This window comes from Poecilia latipinna, unplaced genomic scaffold (genome assembly GCF_001443285.1).
Source record: "Poecilia latipinna isolate Pla-1442-1.1 unplaced genomic scaffold, P_latipinna-1.0 Scaffold368, whole genome shotgun sequence".
NCBI classification, from domain to species: domain Eukaryota; kingdom Metazoa; phylum Chordata; class Actinopteri; order Cyprinodontiformes; family Poeciliidae; genus Poecilia; species Poecilia latipinna.
Genome location: NW_015112984.1, coordinates 53,403 through 71,765, shown reverse-complemented (window position 1 = coordinate 71,765; position 18,363 = coordinate 53,403). Strand labels below are relative to the sequence as shown.

At 41.2% G+C, this 18,363-nt stretch overlaps 4 protein-coding genes across 4 annotated transcripts; 2 read left to right on the top strand and 2 right to left on the bottom strand.

Annotated features, from left to right (window-relative positions):
* The first annotated feature begins 208 nt into the window (after positions 1-208).
* On the top strand, positions 209-2,344 carry fkbp3 (FKBP prolyl isomerase 3). The gene is made up of 7 exons (XM_015036414.1): positions 209-332; positions 528-629; positions 736-834; positions 948-1,083; positions 1,193-1,260; positions 1,836-1,933; positions 2,068-2,344. The coding sequence occupies exons 1-7, from the start codon at positions 231-233 to the stop codon at positions 2,120-2,122; spliced, it is 660 nt and encodes a 219-aa protein (XP_014891900.1). The 5' UTR covers positions 209-230; the 3' UTR covers positions 2,123-2,344.
* Positions 2,345-2,896: 552 nt separating this feature from the next.
* faua (FAU ubiquitin like and ribosomal protein S30 fusion a) lies at positions 2,897-5,373 on the bottom strand. The gene is made up of 5 exons (XM_015036415.1): positions 5,267-5,373; positions 3,813-3,894; positions 3,527-3,671; positions 3,236-3,291; positions 2,897-3,127 (listed from the first exon to the last, which is right to left on the bottom strand). Exons 2-5 carry the CDS (start codon positions 3,885-3,887, stop codon positions 3,002-3,004), a joined length of 402 nt encoding a protein of 133 aa, XP_014891901.1. The 5' UTR covers positions 3,888-3,894; positions 5,267-5,373; the 3' UTR covers positions 2,897-3,001.
* Positions 5,374-6,104: 731 nt separating this feature from the next.
* On the bottom strand, positions 6,105-13,092 carry prpf39 (PRP39 pre-mRNA processing factor 39 homolog (yeast)). The gene is made up of 15 exons (XM_015036413.1): positions 12,950-13,092; positions 11,549-11,960; positions 11,209-11,399; positions 10,967-11,092; positions 10,178-10,296; positions 9,919-10,086; positions 9,619-9,799; positions 9,094-9,201; positions 8,836-9,000; positions 8,215-8,341; positions 7,321-7,589; positions 6,995-7,179; positions 6,825-6,908; positions 6,591-6,705; positions 6,105-6,505 (listed from the first exon to the last, which is right to left on the bottom strand). Exons 2-15 carry the CDS (start codon positions 11,925-11,927, stop codon positions 6,416-6,418), a joined length of 2,307 nt encoding a protein of 768 aa, XP_014891899.1. The 5' UTR covers positions 11,928-11,960; positions 12,950-13,092; the 3' UTR covers positions 6,105-6,415.
* Positions 13,093-15,702: 2,610 nt separating this feature from the next.
* On the top strand, positions 15,703-17,322 carry arf6a (ADP-ribosylation factor 6a). The gene is made up of 2 exons (XM_015036412.1): positions 15,703-15,876; positions 16,026-17,322. The coding sequence occupies exon 2, from the start codon at positions 16,710-16,712 to the stop codon at positions 17,235-17,237; it is 528 nt and encodes a 175-aa protein (XP_014891898.1). The 5' UTR covers positions 15,703-15,876; positions 16,026-16,709; the 3' UTR covers positions 17,238-17,322.
* Positions 17,323-18,363: the final 1,041 nt, after the last annotated feature.

The following is an 18,363-nucleotide window of genomic DNA, read 5'->3' as shown; positions in this document are numbered from 1 at the left end:
TAAGATTATAAACATTTTTACAGCCTTTGAGTTGCAAACCTACCTACGTAGACTTACCCATATATCTTATATATTTTATACCCCTAGTTTAGTTAACATTTTATTGGACGTGAACTGAAACACAACCACCGAGAGGTGTATTAAATATAAACGTGTTCTGGTGCGGATTCTAAGGGGCAATACGGAAAGGCATCCCCCAGAGTTCAGAGTTCACCAGCTCACCTCTCAAAATGGCGGAGCCAGCACGGGAGTGGAGCGATGAGCAGCTCAAAAGTGATGATTTGCCCAAAAAAGACATAATAAAGTTCCTCCAGGACAATGCGGCCCACTCGGTAGGGTTACCGCTTTGGCGTTGCCTCGGTTTCGGTCAGAATAGCTTCTTTGTAATTCCCCCACGTTGCTCTGCAAGCATGCTGCAGAGTTAGCATAGGGGGAGCAGCATGAGAAACATGTTAGCGTCCAAAACACGCCATGAAGTAACGCAAAGTGTGCTGACATTCTCCTCTGTGGTGCGTGTTGTCTTTCAGTTCCTCAATGAGCACAAACTGTTGGGAAACATTAAAAATGTGGCCAAAACTGCAAAGAAAGAGCAGCTGGTTATTGCGTACAACCAGCTCTTCGTGAGCAAAGTAAGTGGTGGAAACGGTGAATTTTTTCATGTTGCTAATTCTGCATCCTCAGCTGGCTTTTGTTAAAAGCTTTTACTTTTTACTTTGTGTGTGTGTGTGTGTGCAGAGGTTTAAAGGCACGGATCCAGTGGAGGACGTAACCGAGCAGGTTAAAGCTGTGAAGGTTGAGAAGCCCAAAGAAGTCAAAGCAGAAGTTGTGGACGAGGTGCTCAACTCATGGTTTATATATATATATATATATATATATATATATATATATATATATTTATTCCTCCTACCTGGTTTAAAGCACCTTTAAGACATCACTGCTTGTTTCAGGGTCCACCAAAATATACCAAAGCGGTGCTGAAGAAAGGAGATAAGACCAACTTCCCAAAGAAGGGCGACACTGTGAGCTGCTGGTACACTGGCAGCCTGGAAGACGGGACAGTCTTTGACACGAATATCCCCGCAGGTATGACTGCATCCACATGTAGAAGCTGGCTGAGAAGCACCCAATTAGTGCTCTAATATCACCAAAGTCCAATAAAGAATTTTAAACCGACACTTTCGTCCATCTGCAGGTGCAAAAAAGAAGAAGCAAACCAAACCTCTGAGTTTTAAAGTGGGCCTGGGCAAAGTCATCAGAGGGGTATGTCATTATTACCTTTTGTATTTACAGCTCCGAAGGTTTGCACTTACTCATCATGTTGACAAATGCATTAATTTTGGTAACCAAGAAGAAACAAAACACCTGCTCCGAAAGTCCAACTGAACAAGCCAGGGAATGAGACAATTAGCTGTACAGCTTTGGTTGTAAAAGGTTGAGGCTTTCAGATCTAAGAAGTGTGAAGCACAGTGGTGGCACCATCATGCTGAGGGACCATTTTGCTGCTAGTGGTAGTGGTGCTTTGCAGAAGTTGGGAGGGTAATGGAAAAATAATGACTTCCATCATTTTTCTTTTTTTATCTTTTCTTTACCTCAGAACAGTTGGATGGACAAAAAAAATGACACCAGTGATCTCACACATCCGAACTGGTTTTGTAATGAGTTAAAGCTTAAGGATCAGTTCTGATCTGGTCAAATTTGGCTCCTTTGCAGCTGGAAAATTGATATTTATCCAGATAATATTGGAAGTGTATTTAGACAGTTTAGCCTGCATGTATACTTGTGATCTCGGGTCGCTTTGGAGAACATGGATGTGATTATTTCTGTTCTCACCCCAGTGGGATGAGGCCCTGCTGACGATGAGCAAGGGCGAGACGGCTCGGCTGGAGATCGAACCCGAATGGGCTTATGGAAAAAAGGGCGTTCCAGATTCCAAGTATCCTTTTCTCTTCATCTGGAAGGTGACGTGGCACTCGGGTTTTGACAGAAGAGGCTTTGTGTTGACACATTTGGGCATGAGTTTGTGCTGTTGGTGATATGCAAATATTTCCTTAATTCCTGCTCCATCAGAATTCCACCTAATGCAAAGCTGATTTTTGAGGTGGAGTTGGTGTCCGTGGATTGAATATTTCCCAACATGCACGAAATGTCTGTTTCTTCCCGTCCCCCGTAAAGATTTTAAGTTTACACCGTCTTTGGACTACATTTGTCAGTTTACTTTAAGTATAAATGGTTGCTGGCAGTTTCAAACACCAAATGGAAAACGGATGATTTTTCAGTGTTTAAGAGGTGGAACGAGTTGTTTTTTTTGCATGTACATAATGAGTAATAAACCCGTTTCATTGAACTCTGTGGTTTTCATTTCAGAGGTTACCGAATTGTTTTCAGGTTAAAAAGGACAAACCTTAGTGCTCTCACCAAAATAATTGAGTAGTTCTGCTGAATGAATATGAAGATGCAAACCCCCATCTTTGAAAAGTAAGATCACATAATGATCACCCAGTTTTCCACTATTTGCAAACAATTTAATTTTGTGCTACACTAAAAAAAAGTATCACTGTGGAAACTGTTTTGTCTGTGCCAGTTAACGTATGTCACTTGTTCCACACATAATTCACCATTTCAAGTTTAATACAACTTTTTAGGGCAGTTAAATATGCGTTTTCTTTTAGCGCCATATGCAAATGAATTAATGGCAACATTACTTTATCTTCAAGGCCTTTAAGCACAAAGCTTTTTTTTACTACCACATTATTACTTTTAAAGTTACCATAAACAGAAACGGCTGTACAGAGAAAACAATGGAAAACTTTCATCTAGTACCACAAAGAAACCCTGTGAAGAGCAGCTGGTTTGCTGGAGACTCAAGTTTGTGTAACTAAAGACATTACTAGATAAAGCCAAGTCAAATATCCTTTATTCTGTACAAGACAACTTTCAACTTGGTAAAAACTGATGACTCTACAGCTGATGGTGTTACTTCTCCATTAGGGCATTGAAGCAATTAGGAGTTGGCGTTGGGTCCCTTCTTCTTTCCGAAGGTGGGCACAACGTTCACAAAGCGCCTGTTGTACTGGATGCGGCGCTTGGCACGGCCGGTCTTCTTTTTCTTCTTCTCCTGCTTGTCAACCTGGAAAAAAAGAACAAAAATGCCTCAGTTTCTTGAGATAATTTTTGACAAACGATTGATTGCACAGCTACTTCTGCAACAAAGAGAAAAGAATACGGGATACTTTACCTTGGGAGTCTGTCCCCTTACTTTTCCAGCACGGGCAAGAGAACCGTGCACCTTACCTGGAAGAAACAATACACTCATGACTCAACATTATACTGTGATTGCATCAACAACTACAAGAATGCAATTTTAAATTACCTTAAAGTCAATGTATCAAACTACAGTTGAATTTAAACAAAAAGCCAAATATTACAGTATTACAACTCCATATGATTTTTAAAACCTGTACTGTGGTTCAATATTTGAAGTCATGCTTTCGTGAAGCAAGAAAATGTCTGGCAACAATGTACTGACCTCCGAGCAGCCTGCCAGCCACCTCCAGGGTGCAGTGCTCAGTCACGCCGCAGGTTGCCAGGGAGGCATCATTCTCCAGTGGGCAGCCAGCGAGCAGCAGCACCTGGTCCTCAACCAGGAGTCCTTCCAGAGCCTGGACATGGGCCTGGAAAACAACCAGAGTCAACACATCTTTAAAATACTGTTCATACAAAAAAAAAAAAAAAAGAGCTCAGTTCAAAACCAATCATTCTGGAACCTTACAAATTTCAGCTTGTAATTGTACTGATTGTTCTTTTTAATGTACCTTGATCTGGCCAACAGTCTCCTGTCCGGTCACCTCAAGGGTGTGAGTGTTCTGGCCACGCAAGAAGAGCTGCATCTTTACTCTGGGAGAGGGGAAGAAAGCCAAAAGGTTAAGTAATTATTATATTACTGGCATTTGCAATCAACCTCCTGATTGTGCCATCCCCTCAAACTATTTTATATTTGCTATTGTGGGTTAAGGTTTCTGTTTCATCAAGTAAAATTACATTCACTACATATTACTTCCTGAGACCAACATAAGGCATATTAAATGTTAGCTCTGCAAAAGCCTTTATCAGAAGAATAGATTTGATTTTAAGAATCAATTTTAAAAAAAACTGTACCTATAATCCAAAACTCAGTTTATTTATGAGTAAATGCTTTACTAATCCCAGAAAATGTGTCCATATCAATACAGCTAAAAGAATAATGAGGTAAATTGGTCAATTCTAAAACAGTTATCACTGTTTAATAGATTTTTTTAAAAAATCTTCATTAACAAAGAATGTTTCAGGAAGCAATTCAAATTGAATTCATTGTTACATACTAATGTTCTGTTTTAATGGTGAAAATATGCACTTTCTATAATGTTAGAGGTTTTTGCTGAATAAAGGAGTCAGTCGATATTTATTATAGCTGAAATATAAACATCTAACACAGAGTGTTGCTGACAATAGAAATCTCTGCTCCTTAAAAATTATAATAGTTTGAGATAAACACTCTAGGGCCACAATATAATTTTTTTTTAAATTGAGACATAACTTGCCCCCGATTTTCAGATTTAAAGATTCCATAGCTTAATCATTAACAGCATAACATGATCTTTAAAGTCTGTAAAGCCATTTTAATGTCATTACACAAGAAACTGTTTTTTGTTTCACTTTCTTACAAACAGCTGTTATAACAATTCTTAGTTACAATATTTTTTTTGATGCTGCATAAAACTAAATTCAATCTTAAAACAACAGTTGAGTTAGTCTAATTTCAAGCTATCAACGTAGCTTTTTGGTGCAACTCAAGGCTAATCTGCGACACAAGAACTTTGTTTCAGCTTTAGCACAGTATTTGAAAATCAACATGTCGGCCTTTCGATCGGAAACTGCTACTGTCGTGGCCCTTTATCCAATAACGGAAACAAGCATCAATTTGACCACATCACTAAACCTCCACATTCGGGTTTTTTCTTTATAGAGGGCAAAATACACCCTCTGAGAAACACCAAGTAACTAAATTAAGAGATATTTATATGCTAGCAAGCTCTATGCTAGCTTAGCTTAGCCACATGGTGCACGCGTTTGAGAGAAGTCGGTCTAAAATATGTTAAATACAGATTCGAAAGAAAAAAAACTATCCACGACACATTGTGGCTATAGATTATAATGCTAAATTTGCAAAGGAATATGTCACTGGACACTTCATAACAAGAAATAATGCCAGAAAACGAAGGCGACTCACCTCGTTTGATGCTAGTCGTTCCACGCTAAGCATAAAAAGGAATGTCTGAGGGGCAGAACAGCGCATGTGCAGATTTACGTAAGGTTTAGCGGATGTAACTGTTACGCCCAGGATACTCAGCGGAGGGAAAAGCAAAATAACTTGAAACCAATACTGAAAAATGTATAGATATCGAATTTAACAGGTATCTTGTATTTTATTTACAAAATAAATGTATTATAAAAAAAATACCGCAAGCTCTTAAGTCAAAATTAGTTGTAAACTAAGTTTTTATCGTGTACTGAGCAATAATTCAATCTAAGTGATAATTAGGAGTACAATTGAACTATGCTCGGAGGTGAGCTGTTTATTTTAATTTGATCATTCATCACGTGACTTCACGAATGAAATATTTGTCCGTCATTAAAATGATTACCGGCTTAACTTATGTATACTCCAGCTAATAAGGAACTCAAACTTTACTTCTAGAAACATGCTTGACTGGAGGACTGAGTGGCGGTGTGGGTGTGTTGTAAACAGTTCGTGATAAGGTTATATCATGAGTGCTAAACTGATTACTTCTTGCCATGAAACAGTAAGCCTTGAGGATATCAATTTCTTTATTAGGAAATCAGGTCAAAATAATAAAAAAAACAAAAAAAAAACAAAGAAAACAGGGAGCTCTTCATGGAAACTATCATGACATTTTTACAAGTCTGGAAAGAAGAAACATGACTCAAGAAACATACAGAAATGCTTCTCTAGCAACCTTAAAGCCAGAACACAAAGAAAAACCAAACTAAGTCAGTCGATCTAAAAAATTAAAACGCTTTTGTCTTATACAGGACAAAAAAAAAAGTCAATTTGCCTTCAACATTTATTTCATCAAAACAATATTGCTTTGACAACATCTCTAGCAATTGCCGTTTTAAAACCAAATTCTTACATTCCTACCAAATTTGTGAACCAAATTTGTTCTTACACAGGGATGTAACATGAAATTCAATTAGCACAGAGTAAACAGCAGTAGTGGAAGAAGAAGAAGAAGAAAATAAAGGTTATCCTGCTCAGTGTGTGGCTGAATTAAAATCTTCTCAACACCCAGGTAATTTGCTTTGCTCCAAGGTTTAAAGTCAGGAAAAAAAAAATGCAATTCCATCTTCAAGTGCATCATGTAGGAGGAGGAGGGTAGTATTGGTTGTACTGGGCATACTGGTTGTACTGTCCCCAGGAATTTTGTCCCCAGCCGCCATACTGTTGCTGATAAAGAAACAGAAACCCATTAACAACTTCATTTGTTTTGGGGGGAGTGGATAAGCCAACAAGGCATTCTACTCAAACCTACCTGGTACCAGTTGTAGTTGTATGCAGAGCTGTTTGCCTGCATGTCCGTCATCGCGTTTGCTGCAACTGCGGAAGGATCGTCTAGTCTCTGCCTTTTGGCGTCAGGTTCTTGAGAGCTGGAGAAGAAGGTTTGAATGAGACAATTCTGGTTTGAAGACCATTTAGCTTTAGCGGTTAAACAATGCTTGGTGTTTGAGAACAACACAGTGCGCTAATGTGCCGTTTCCTCTCCCACCTGTCATATCCGTTCTCAGCCGTTCTCTTTAAAGAGTCGCTTTCCTTCTGTAGTTTCTGTTGTTCCTCATACGCAGCCACAAGCCTAAGTATGGAATTAAAGGAATGTCGGTGAGACGGAAAGCTCAACATGTCGGTAAACGTCTACACGTTAACTCCCGTTTCACTTACGCGTTGATGTCACTGCCAAAGTCTTCTAAGAATTCAACTTTGCGCTGGGAGAAAATGATGCGAGAGTCCAGGGACAACGGGCTCCTTAGGGCCCGGTCAAAGCAAGCCAAGATCTCCGCCTGGTTCTGCATCACATCGCCACTGAATTCCAGCTCCAGCAGGTTTAGGTATAGTCTCGAACTGGTCTGCAAAGGCAGACATGCATACATATATTACACACAACTGATAGAGCAAGTGACGTCCTGAAAGAGGAAACATTCAACCAAGAAAACAAAAAAACGTAATGTCCGTATTCACTGCGTCGTCCAGTATCGACAGATCCTCACCTGGTCTTTCTCAATGGCATCAAGAAGGACCTTCTTCGCTTTGCTCAGACTTCTCTGCACCTTCACCAGGTGTCTCGCCAGCTTCACGGCGTAGAACGACGACTCCATTTCGTTATTTGCGGTCTCCATTCCCTCCTTCAACAGGGCCTCTGCTTCGTCCAAGTTGCCACGGCGACGCTCCAGGCTGACCCTGCGGAGACGGACCATGGCCAAATTCGGGATCGTTTCCTCCAAGGCCTTCAGGATCCCGCGAGCCTCTTCCACGTTGCCTGGAGAACGACGAGAGTGATACTTTGACCTGAGATCGTTTACTCGCATCCCATTACTTTAAATGTCGTTTCACTTTGACCCTTTGAATTCCTAATGACATACATTACTTAAACCTGCATGACTTTGGACACCTTTATTCTGGTATTTCTCTAATCCTGAGGCCAAATTAGACCGACGCCGACATGAAGTTGGGATTAAGGGATCAGCACTGGAGTAGATTTAATCTTATTTCAGAGGGACAGAATTGTCTGAGTTAGACTACGTTCAAGTTCTCATTTCTCTTGTGGTGTCCCTCAGGGATCAATTCTTGGACCTCTCCTTTTCTGCCTGCCATGTGCTCCCTTTGGGTTCTACTTTTAGAAAGTGTAGCTTCACATTTCATGGCTATGTGGATGATGCTGAACAACATGGATGGTGCCGGTACTTCTTTGAAATGCCTTCTTTCTTAAATGGAAATTACGGCATGAATGGCGCCAAATCTTCTAAAACTTAAGACAGTTTTAGAACGGATAAAGCCGCCCAATGTCAGGCTCAGGCCATAACCCCGTTAAAAAGTCTGTGGACTGTGCAAATACTACATTCTATAAAGTTAAATCGATCGGCTTGCTGAATTTATGTTTTTACCTTGCTGCTCCTCAAATGCTGCCCACAGAAGGTGGATGGCAGGTTTCTTGGGCAGGTGTATGGAGCACGCCTTCTTGTACACATGTCTCGCACCGTCAGTGCTGAAGCCTTCTAGATACTTAGCATACTTTAGAATGGAAAAAAAGGAAAGCAAGTTGGGAGAAAGGCAAGAGGACAGAGGAAAAAAAAAGAAGAAGAAAAGAAGAAAGGCAAGAGAAACAGAACATTTTTAACCTGTAAATACAGTTCGCACACTCAGTGAATTGCTTCATAGACAAGATCGTTTTGAGAAATTTTCTGTGTAAACCCATCAGCACCTTCATGGAACCAATTAGATAAGTTTCTGTAAGGTAGTGGGAGACGAAGAAGATGCAACGTAGTAGTTGGCAAATGCTGCAGTCATATCTTGTGTGGCAAGCTGGCCATCCCCTAATACAACAGATACAGTCACATATCAACGTTACACGCAAAGAGAGTGCAGGACGTTTCTTTGTTTTTTTTTTTTCTGGTTGTTTTTCTTTTCTTTTTTTAAACTGAGTCGATGATGTGATTATCAACGTTGATGGGGAAGTGCAGGGAGGCAGCAGCAACGAGTCGCGAGTTCAAGCCCAACAAAAATACCTTGATCCAGAACTCCTCGTAGAGGGCGCACGCGATGAGGCATCGCTCAAAGAGGACCACCACGCGCTCCGGGGTCCCGTTCTCGATTTCGAAGTCCAGGTACTCCTTCCAGTTGTTTAGCTGCGTTCTCTCCAACGCTTTGACGTGGAAGTAGGGTCGCTTAATCTGACAAAGGGAGAAATCGTTCAGGAAAATGCCGCTTTCACAAGGGAACATGGAGGGAGGAAAAGAAAAAAGAAGAAGAAGAAAAAAACTTACCCCTTCTTCAAAGGACCAGCGCTTGCTGACTTCATGCTCGTTGTGGTTGAACACTTCCTGCCGAACCTCGATCACTTTGTGGCGCATGTTTTCAATTTCTGTCACCCTCTACAAAAAGAAAAAGACAACACACCAAGAACCAGATCAGCACTTTTATGGCTTCTCTCCAGCACAACATTGTCCACTTGTTGAATACTGCTAGTCCTGCAACCAAGGATTTACATCACCATGATGTTGCCAGAGACAAGAAGCCTGTAGAGGGGACAGGAAAGTTTGCACCCTGCACAGCTGGGTTCAAAGGAGCCCCGGTTGATCCTTTTAGTTTAAGGGCGAGTCCCTTACTGGATCTCCTGGCTTGGCTGGTGACATAGAAAAACTTCTTCAAACCTGAGCATTTTCTTTTTTTTTTTTTTCGTTGTTTTTTTAACCCTATGTTATCATGGACAACAGGAATGCTCCTGCTAAACCTGCAAGTGGAATGTTGTCAGTTTTGTCCCTTACCAGGAATGGCGGCGACGTTCTTACCTTGGCGGGATCGGCGAGATCCTCGGTTCCCGGTGGCAGCTCCTCCTGAGGAACGTTCGACTCTCCGTCTTCGCCGACCATTCCAGACAGGCTGGACTTAGACAGCTCGAGTCTGAGCTGAACAAACTCCTCTTCTGACAAAAAGTATTTGGGGTGGTTGCCCTGCACGTGATCTTTGAACCTGAGCAAACGAAAACCAAAATGTCATTCAGTCTCAGAGGCGTGACTGAAGTAGTTTAACAAAAAAAAAAAAAAAAAAAAAACATGAAATAAAAATTAACTGCTCGTCCTCCTGTGTACCTCTGAAAGTGCTGGGAGTACAACTGCGTCGGTATGCCTAAGACGCGATCGTAGATGGTGGTGACGTTAGCCAGCTTCTGCTGCTCCGTCTCCCAGCTTATGTAGGATTCCCAAAGGCGGTCAGATCGGAAATCTGTGCCTGCTGCGAGCACTGCATGTTCGTATGAACTATAAAAAAAACAAGGAAAAGAAGGGATGTTTATTGTGAAAGTCGTGGGTTTTAAGTAGGTCACGTTTAGGCAACGAACGCTGTACTCACGCTCGGATTCGTCCCTCCGTCTCTGGATCGTTGGGGTCCGAGTTCTCTTTGATAAAGGTGAGGTAGTGAAGCCAAAGGTCCACACTAAGAGGAATAGCCTGCAAGCCTCTTCTGTACACCTTGGTAGGAGAGTGTTTGAAAGTCGTTTGTTAGAAGCTGAAACGGCTTTATGATTCTCTGTAAAAGCTGAATGCTTTGGCGCGCTCAACCAGATAAAGATTTAAGTCCAACCACAAAGTTCAAGAGTTTGTTTTTATTACGCGACTGTTTTCCCCAACTCTGGAATTTGAGGCATTGTCCAGCACGTTTCAGGTTTGTTCCCACTTCTGGACACTTTAATTTAAAGCAATCAGTTACCTCAAAGAGCTCATTCATGTCACAGCCAGGATAATTATTAGTCCAATGCAACTGGGTGTTTCAGTTAAACATCTACAACATGCATGGCATAACGGCATGCTGGGGTGGAGAGACGTCATAATGCAAACTGTGATAATACTGCTTTCCCTATGTAGCTTCCCCTCAAACTATATAAAATCATCAAGAAAAAAAAAAAAGTTTTTTTTCTCTTCTCCTTATTACATAATGCTTCCGCTCCACCCCCTTCTTTCTTATTAATGAACCATATTAACAAAAGCACTCCAATATAAATACCAAAAGGACTGCACTGGACTCTGATTTATTTTTGTTTCTGTCTGTTGACCTAATTTTGGTGCTTTGGGGGGGGGGAAATATATATATATATATATATATATATAAAAAAAACAAAAAAAGTCTCAGAGGAACTTGTACCTCTTCTGAAACCTGTAGGTTGCCGTGTTTTTTCTCCATGTCTGCATATTTCTTCCAGTAGCCATAGCAGTAGGGATAACGCAGGAAAAAGACATCAAACGATTTCCTTGCAGGGAGAAGAAGATTCTGCAAAAGACACAATGGAAACACAAGATTACAACTCTGTTTCTAAATGAAAACCTCAGGCATTACATACAAGCGCGACGGAGGCGAGTTGCCGTATTTCAAGTATGTTTTCTTACTTCTTGCTCGACATACTGCAGCAGTGAAACCCAGGCGTTGAAGTCCTCTGGGCTGTCTTCACAGATCTTAAAAAGCTTTTCAAACTCTGAGGGTGGGGTTGGTTCTGTTGGAAGAGAAATTTCCTGTGAACCGTCTCGGGCTGGTTCTTCCAGCTCCATGCCATCCTCCATCTGTGTGGCTTCGGTACCATCTACAAAAGATTTGTAGAAAAGTTAAAAAATAATAACAGAAAAACGGAACATTCAGTTTCAAAGTCTACAGTCTTTTCATTTGATCCTAGGCTTGCTGCCTTACTAAATACCCAAGGATGTTAAACTTAGATTAGCTATTATTAGTTACCTTGACTTCCATCTGGCACAAAAGCCTCTGGCTGAGGCTCAGTAGCAAATTGCAGCGGTTGGTCTGGATCCTCTGTAGGTGGCGGCGGAGGGGGCGGTGGCGGTGGAGGAGGATGCTCTTCTTGGAAAAGAGACGCGCTGGCGAGCTGAAACTGCTCCACAGCCTTCTCCACGGATCCCAACTCGGAGGAGTTCGTTTGTTGGCTCGGCTGCTGCTCTTGTGTCAGATCGTCCTGAGAAGAATTGGAGCCCTCCGGCGCTACGCTGGCGTCCGGCTGTGGAGGAACTTGCTCCAAGGACCAGTCCGCTGCCTGAGCAGGAAGGTCAGGAAGAGATTCGTTCCCATTACTCTCCATGGCTGTGGACTCAGTGTCCAGCATTCCAGTAAAAGTGGCACCTTTAGAATCACAGACCTGTTGGGGGAAAAGAAAAACATATTGGTTATTTTATGAGTAGTAAAAATACGGGATGCACCTTTTATTTTACAAGCAAAACCAAGTAAAAAAAAAGGAAGTGAATTCCAATTTTCTTTTAAATTAAATGCTACAAGCACAAAGTCAGAGGATAGGCTCTTAATAGAAAATAATTACACATTCCTAATTATTGATCAAGAAAAGTAGTTTGAAGCAGCCAAAGCATATTTCCCAGAACTCAACTGATGGCGTCTTTCCACCAGGTGAACAAAAACCTAAATTGAATTCCAGGACCCATTCATTACATCTAAAGCAACATCAAGCTTCAATTTAGCTCAACGTTTACATTAAGATGGATTACTGTACTTTTAAATGACTGGGCGCCGAAAATAAACCCCATGCAGACAGGTGACAGAAGCGCCAGCTGGTGGTGCAACAAGATACTTCCTAGTCCTAAATTCAATTTCGATACAAGGTTCAAGCTGACCTGCTAAAAATAATAGCGGAGATGTGTTAGCTTCATAACATGCCCAATAAAAATAAAATAAAATAAAAACTTCAAGTTTAAAAAAAAAAGAGAAAAGATACCAGCGTTATGACTGAGAGGGTTTGCTGAAATGAGGCGATGTCTCATCCGGGTGATCGCTTGCTCAAAGTTCAGCGATAAATTGGGCCTCTAAGCCTGTCTACTTGACGCGAATGTTAAGCTAACTAGCTAGCAATAGCATAGAGACATTTTTCCCGATTGCGTTGTTTCCATATTTGCTTTTATGCATAATCAAATACCCTCTCTAATAACTGGTCTGAAATACTGAGATAACAAAGCAACGCAACTATAAATCTTCCTTTTTGATTTCGTCCCCAGTTGGTACTACACACCAGACTGGCTAGCCGGTTATCGTCTCCACCAGCGTGGCTAGCATTAGCACAATGTCTAATCGTAGTCATTGATTGCAAAGTAGGATGAATGTCGTGGTTGAAAATCTCACCTGCAGCTCCCAAGTCACTGAAGTCAATCCTCTCAAACGGTAATTACTCTCAAAAGTTATAACCGAACAACCGACAGGCGCGCGTCATCCACCATACCTATCAACTTGGGGGGAAGAACAGACCCAGAGTGCGCATGCCTGCTCAGAACACCATGGAGACACGCTGAACGGGGTTACCAGGGAAAAGCGCAGGGGCAAAGACTTTTTTTTTAAACAAACTTTATTTACACTAAGACAAAAATGTATCCAATGATATTAAAATGTAAGTACATCTATTATATTAAAACAAACAAGTAAATAAATAAATAAATAAATAAAAATAAGAGAGGAAAACAAGCCCAAACTTACTGGAGTTACATGGACGCTGGTTGTTTAATATCATCTGCCATATTTGTTGGCAGGAAACCTGTGCTTGTTATTCTGAGTTATGTTTTTCCTTATTCCTGCTATCACGATATTGGGAAACGTTCGTGACTGTCTGAACTGCTACTGAACAACCTACCTGAAGAACCGAACCATTAGTTCACAACAAGAAAGCAATATTAGCAACTGAATAACTAAATGTGTGTTAAATCACATTTGCTTATGTGATTGATTTATTTGGAGAGAACTTGAGATAATCTGTGCATATTGAAAAACAAAACATGTAAAGATTAATAGAATGTATACATCTTGATTTACATTTTTTACTTTAAAAAATTAATTCAGATGCTTTTCACAGACCTAACTTCTTTTATTCTGTCTTGACATTCCTAAGTGTCTTTTTACTATGCGTGACCATTCAGTTGTTAATGCGACTTGGACAGACTATAAAAAGAAAACCACACTAATATTAGCTTGTTCAGCAACAAAATACACTAGGAAACTGTTTTTTTATTCCTTGACTTACATGTAATATTTTAAATGTCAAGGATCAAACGATTTATTTAGTCAAATTGTGTCATTGTAGAAAATATCATTTGTGAACTTTACTTGTGTGACATTGTGGCCCCCTGTTGACCTAACAACTGCTTAGGGACTGGGTTAAGAGTAGCATTTTTAGCTCTTCATATCCTAGATGTAAAATGTCAGGTCTGTGAGTACCTTTCATTTATGTTTATTTGTTGTTTTGTTCTTAGTTGACATCACGTGCAAAGTTGCCATTAAAAACTGAATAAATATTTTACTCGGGTTGATCAAATGAAACCATGATTATATAAATTACCGAACGTTTATGTTGTAGTTTAAACATAGAAACCTGCAGCTTCAGAGGTCGTCTGATTAAACCATGCTATATTGTCCTGTTTTGTTTAATTTTTTTGTTTGTTGCATTCTTTTGTTCTGAACCTCCCATTAAAAAAAACACTGGTCCCACTCTTGTCCCCCTGGTAAATTTTTCCTGAACCACCATTTATGGCAAACTATAGCAACTCAAAATCGGTTTCATCACAGGACACCCAAAATTTTTCATGCAGCTGTATGGGTGCTTATACACCATATCTTGAATTCTTCTCCTTAGTGGGCACAATTTAAATGAAGATATCTTAAAATACCATTCAGAATGGTGAAAATGTAGTTGTGTCCATTTTACATCTGGAATGTAATTAAAGATAGTCTGACGAAACCGATTTTACGTTAAAACGGCCTGCCATACCCCACTGGCATTTTGACAGAACAGCAGCGCTGTAGTTTCCCTCACTCACCCCCCGCCCATTTCATGCACAGCCTCCACGTCACGCACTAATCAAACGGAAACTGTTTGAATGACTGATCGGACATGTTGGAAAGAACCGCTTGTAAAACCCATCTTGAAATCCTTGTGCCGCATGAACTATTTTAGTAGTTTTACTAAAAAAAAAAGTACACGTCACATTGGAGGTGATTGTGTCTGATATGAGCGTTCTAATGGCGGCAATACGAGCTAATGGGCCACTTGCAACTGAGCTGCCGCTTTCTTTTTTTTCTTGCGCGCATGCGAAATGGCTACGGCGCCTTTAGGGGTAATCGGAAACATTTATTTCCCATAGCCACATGGCTGTACATACTGTACAGTAGATAAAGAGTAGTAAATAATAAATTATTTATCATGTTAAAGAATTAACACATTCTGAAATATTGTTTCAGTCTATGTTTGTAATTTTATTCTAAGATAATTATGTATTGATTTTGACAAATAATATTAACTTGATCTAAATAAATTAGCCTTTGGCTTTAGGGTCTATAGACCCTGCTCAAATAAATTTAAAATTATGAATACAAGTGAAAACAAAAATAGCATATTAAGTTCTGTAATAACAATAAGATTCCATAAATAAATATTCAAGCTTAATATTTTTTTTAAAGTCACCACTGTAATAGTTATTGATAATTTCAAATTGTATTTTACTTTTGAAGTTATTGAGCACTTTATAGATTTACAAAGATACGCTTACCTGTATTTAGTTTTTTATATGAAATAATTTACTTTATTTCATGTAAATTAAATTAAGTTAAATATTAATTCCTTTATGACTCAGAAGGTGTTCAACATGTAAACTAGGCAAATTAGACAAGGTCTGTTTTTTATCATTTACATTGTTTTATATCAAATAAAGTACAAGAAAGCAAACCAAGTGAAATTACTTTGGACTATGTTCCTTGTCTGACATGTTATTTTTTATTTTTATTTTTTTTTAAGCTCATGCTAATAGTCTTAGCGTTATTTCTTTATAATTTCAGATGACGGAGCTTTACTCGTGTTCCTGAACGCAGCACTGCTCTGTGTGTGTGAGTGCGCGCTGCAGAGGAAGTGGCGGCTGATCTCGGTCCGCACCTTTTCCGGTAACAGCCCCGCCACCGCTGTGCCTGACTGAACGGCTGGAGACACAGAGGGAGGAAGACAAATCGAGAGCGGCAAGAGTGGGGGAGAAACGGCCCGGGGGACTGGGGAATGGTCGCCGCAGACGCAGGTATTTATCCCGCTCTTGCAGTTTTTTTTCATCTGTTTTCCGTTGAGCTTGTAGGTTTCAGCAGAGAGAGTATTTTCTTTTTTTGTCGGATTCAAAGTTGTCCTCTGTACTAACACCCCTCCCTTCTTCGGACCGCTCCTATGTCACAGGGGGAAGGAAGAGAAGAAAGTCGGATGAATCAATGACCTTTTGAGCGGTCCTCCTGTGGTTACCCCGGTACTGAAGCGGACTCGGAAGGCTCTGAATTGTCGCCGCCGGTTAGCGAAGAAAATCGGCGTGCTTCGAAATTCACCGAGGGGGAATAAGCTAAGTGTGGACAGCCGGCGGCCAAGAAGGAAGTGGGATCCCCCGGCTTGGCCTGGGCCTGATTTATATTGTCCTTAGGTTGAAAGAACTCCTCAAACCAGACTCTGCTCGTTCACCTGGGAGGAAAAAAAGATCTTGTAAGCAGAGTCGACCCATATTTTTGTTGGTTTTGGGAGGGAGTGTGTGGTCTAAGCCGACTTTGAAAGAAGGGAATGTCGTTTTTTCTTCTCACATCGGAGGGCAGTGGATCATGAAAATATATCCCCACCCAAATCTACAACAGCACCCCATGAAGTCCCTCTGATTCCTCAGGCCAGATTACCTCAATCCAGCTCATTGTACTGTAAAGACCTAAACGCTGCTGCCAGCTCTCAGATTTTTTTTTTGACACTTGTGTCAACCCACTGTTGTCACGTGTGTAGCTTCACGTTGAACCCCGGCCTTCTCTGTTGTCCTGAAAACAAGCTTGGCTCTAATTAGGAGTTCCCCTTCTTCTTCTAACAAAGTATTTATGCACAGTAAACAAGATGGGGAAGATGCTGTCAAAGATCTTTGGCAACAAGGAGATGAGAATATTGATGCTTGGACTTGACGCTGCCGGGAAAACCACCATCCTGTACAAGCTGAAACTGGGACAGTCGGTCACCACCATCCCCACGGTGGGGTTCAACGTGGAAACCGTCACCTACAAGAACGTCAAGTTCAACGTGTGGGACGTGGGCGGCCAGGACAAGATCCGGCCCCTCTGGAGACATTACTACACGGGCACGCAGGGCCTGATCTTTGTGGTGGACTGCGCTGACAGGGACCGGATCGACGAGGCCAGGCAGGAGCTCCACCGGATCATCAACGACCGGGAGATGAGGGACGCCATCATCCTGATCTTCGCCAACAAGCAGGACCTGCCAGACGCCATGAAGCCCCACGAGATCCAGGAGAAGCTGGGCCTGACCCGGATCCGGGATAGGAATTGGTACGTTCAGCCCTCGTGTGCAACGACAGGGGATGGACTATACGAAGGCCTGACCTGGCTTACCTCAAATTACAAATCCTAATGTTTCCTCCCACCCACCAGCTTGGACGTTTCGAGACACACACACACTCACACACACACACACACAAAAAAAGTAGCAGAGAATTAAAAAAAACAAAATAAAAAAAACAAGGATGCAATTTGAAGCAATTAATTCAATTCAATGATCTCTTTGCTTAATGTGTATTGAAAAGAGTCGTAATTTACTTATTGGTTTATTTTTCTTTATGACAAGTATTTCACTTTAATCCCAAATTTTCAGTTAAGCAAAATAAAAAAGAAAATGTTTTTCTTTAGTTTTCTTTAGTTCTCAATCTGTGTAATCAGTTCTGTTAATCTACACATCTTACTTTTGTGCTTTTTACTGCATTTTGCTTTTGTTTCCTCATTATTGTATCATTTCTTTTAAAGAGGGACTCACCTGAACGGTGCTGCCTCCCCCCCCCCTCCCCCTCCTACTTAGTTCGTATCCTGCACTCTCACAACCCAGCTACATATCCAAAGGATGGGGGGGGGGGAAAGCCCAGAAACGGTTTCCTAGATCAGCATATCACTTCTGAAGGCTCGGGGGGTGATGCCTCCGTTTTCTGTCAGAATGTGTACTATGGATGTGTTATTAGGACCTTTTTTAAAAAGTTCAACTGATTGTACTGGGATGAATGAGATGTGGAAGCTCCTCTCTCCTGTGCAGTGGTTCCATCCATGATAATGACCAACATGGACGCTGGATATTCACACTGTGATATGGATATATAAAAAAATATATATATGTAAGTTTTTTTGGGTGGGAGGGGGGGTTTCAGGGTGAGAATCTGAATCTGTTACCAACCAGTCTCTTGTCATCTCCACTCTCGTTTCTCTCAGAGCTTCCATTGAGTGTTTTGTAGTTTTCAGCTGCCTTAGGCCGGACCAGGGTCCCAGGTGTGCCACCCCCCTCTCCCACTCCCCGTCCTCCCCGAAACTGAGACAGTCGCAATGGCGAAGGGTATTCTCAGCCGCTGAGTTTGCACTTTGAATGGGAGAAGGGAGGGGGGGTTGAGCAACTTGCTGGTAGTGCATACTTTTTTTTTTTGGATTTTCTTGAACTGACTTTTGGACTCCAGCGAGGTTTACAAAGATCCAAACCCCCCCACCCCCTTCTGCCCGCG

What these genes read in the sequence shown, in the direction of transcription:
- fkbp3 (XM_015036414.1), top strand. Translation starts at nt 231, where the DNA reads ATGGCGGAGCCAGCACGGGAGTGGAGCGATGAGCAGCTCAAAAGTGAT. An exon ending in AGGACAATGCGGCCCACTCG is followed by an intron (nt 333 to 527) that starts GTAGGGTTACCG and finishes GTTGTCTTTCAG; the next exon opens with TTCCTCAATGAGCACAAACT. An exon ending in AAGCAGAAGTTGTGGACGAG is followed by an intron (nt 835 to 947) that starts GTGCTCAACTCA and finishes TGCTTGTTTCAG; the next exon opens with GGTCCACCAAAATATACCAA.
- faua (XM_015036415.1), bottom strand. Translation starts at nt 3,887, where the DNA reads ATGCAGCTCTTCTTGCGTGGCCAGAACACTCACACCCTTGAGGTGACC. An exon ending in AGACTGTTGGCCAGATCAAG is followed by an intron (nt 3,672 to 3,812) that starts GTACATTAAAAA and finishes GTTGTTTTCCAG; the next exon opens with GCCCATGTCCAGGCTCTGGA. An exon ending in TAAGGGGACAGACTCCCAAG is followed by an intron (nt 3,128 to 3,235) that starts GTAAAGTATCCC and finishes CTTTTTTTCCAG; the next exon opens with GTTGACAAGCAGGAGAAGAA.
- prpf39 (XM_015036413.1), bottom strand. Translation starts at nt 11,927, where the DNA reads ATGCTGGACACTGAGTCCACAGCCATGGAGAGTAATGGGAACGAATCT. An exon ending in ACGAGGAGTTCTGGATCAAG is followed by an intron (nt 8,342 to 8,835) that starts GTATTTTTGTTG and finishes TCCATTCTAAAG; the next exon opens with TATGCTAAGTATCTAGAAGG. An exon ending in GCTGAGAACGGATATGACAG is followed by an intron (nt 6,706 to 6,824) that starts GTGGGAGAGGAA and finishes CTTCTTCTCCAG; the next exon opens with CTCTCAAGAACCTGACGCCA.
- arf6a (XM_015036412.1), top strand. Translation starts at nt 16,710, where the DNA reads ATGGGGAAGATGCTGTCAAAGATCTTTGGCAACAAGGAGATGAGAATA.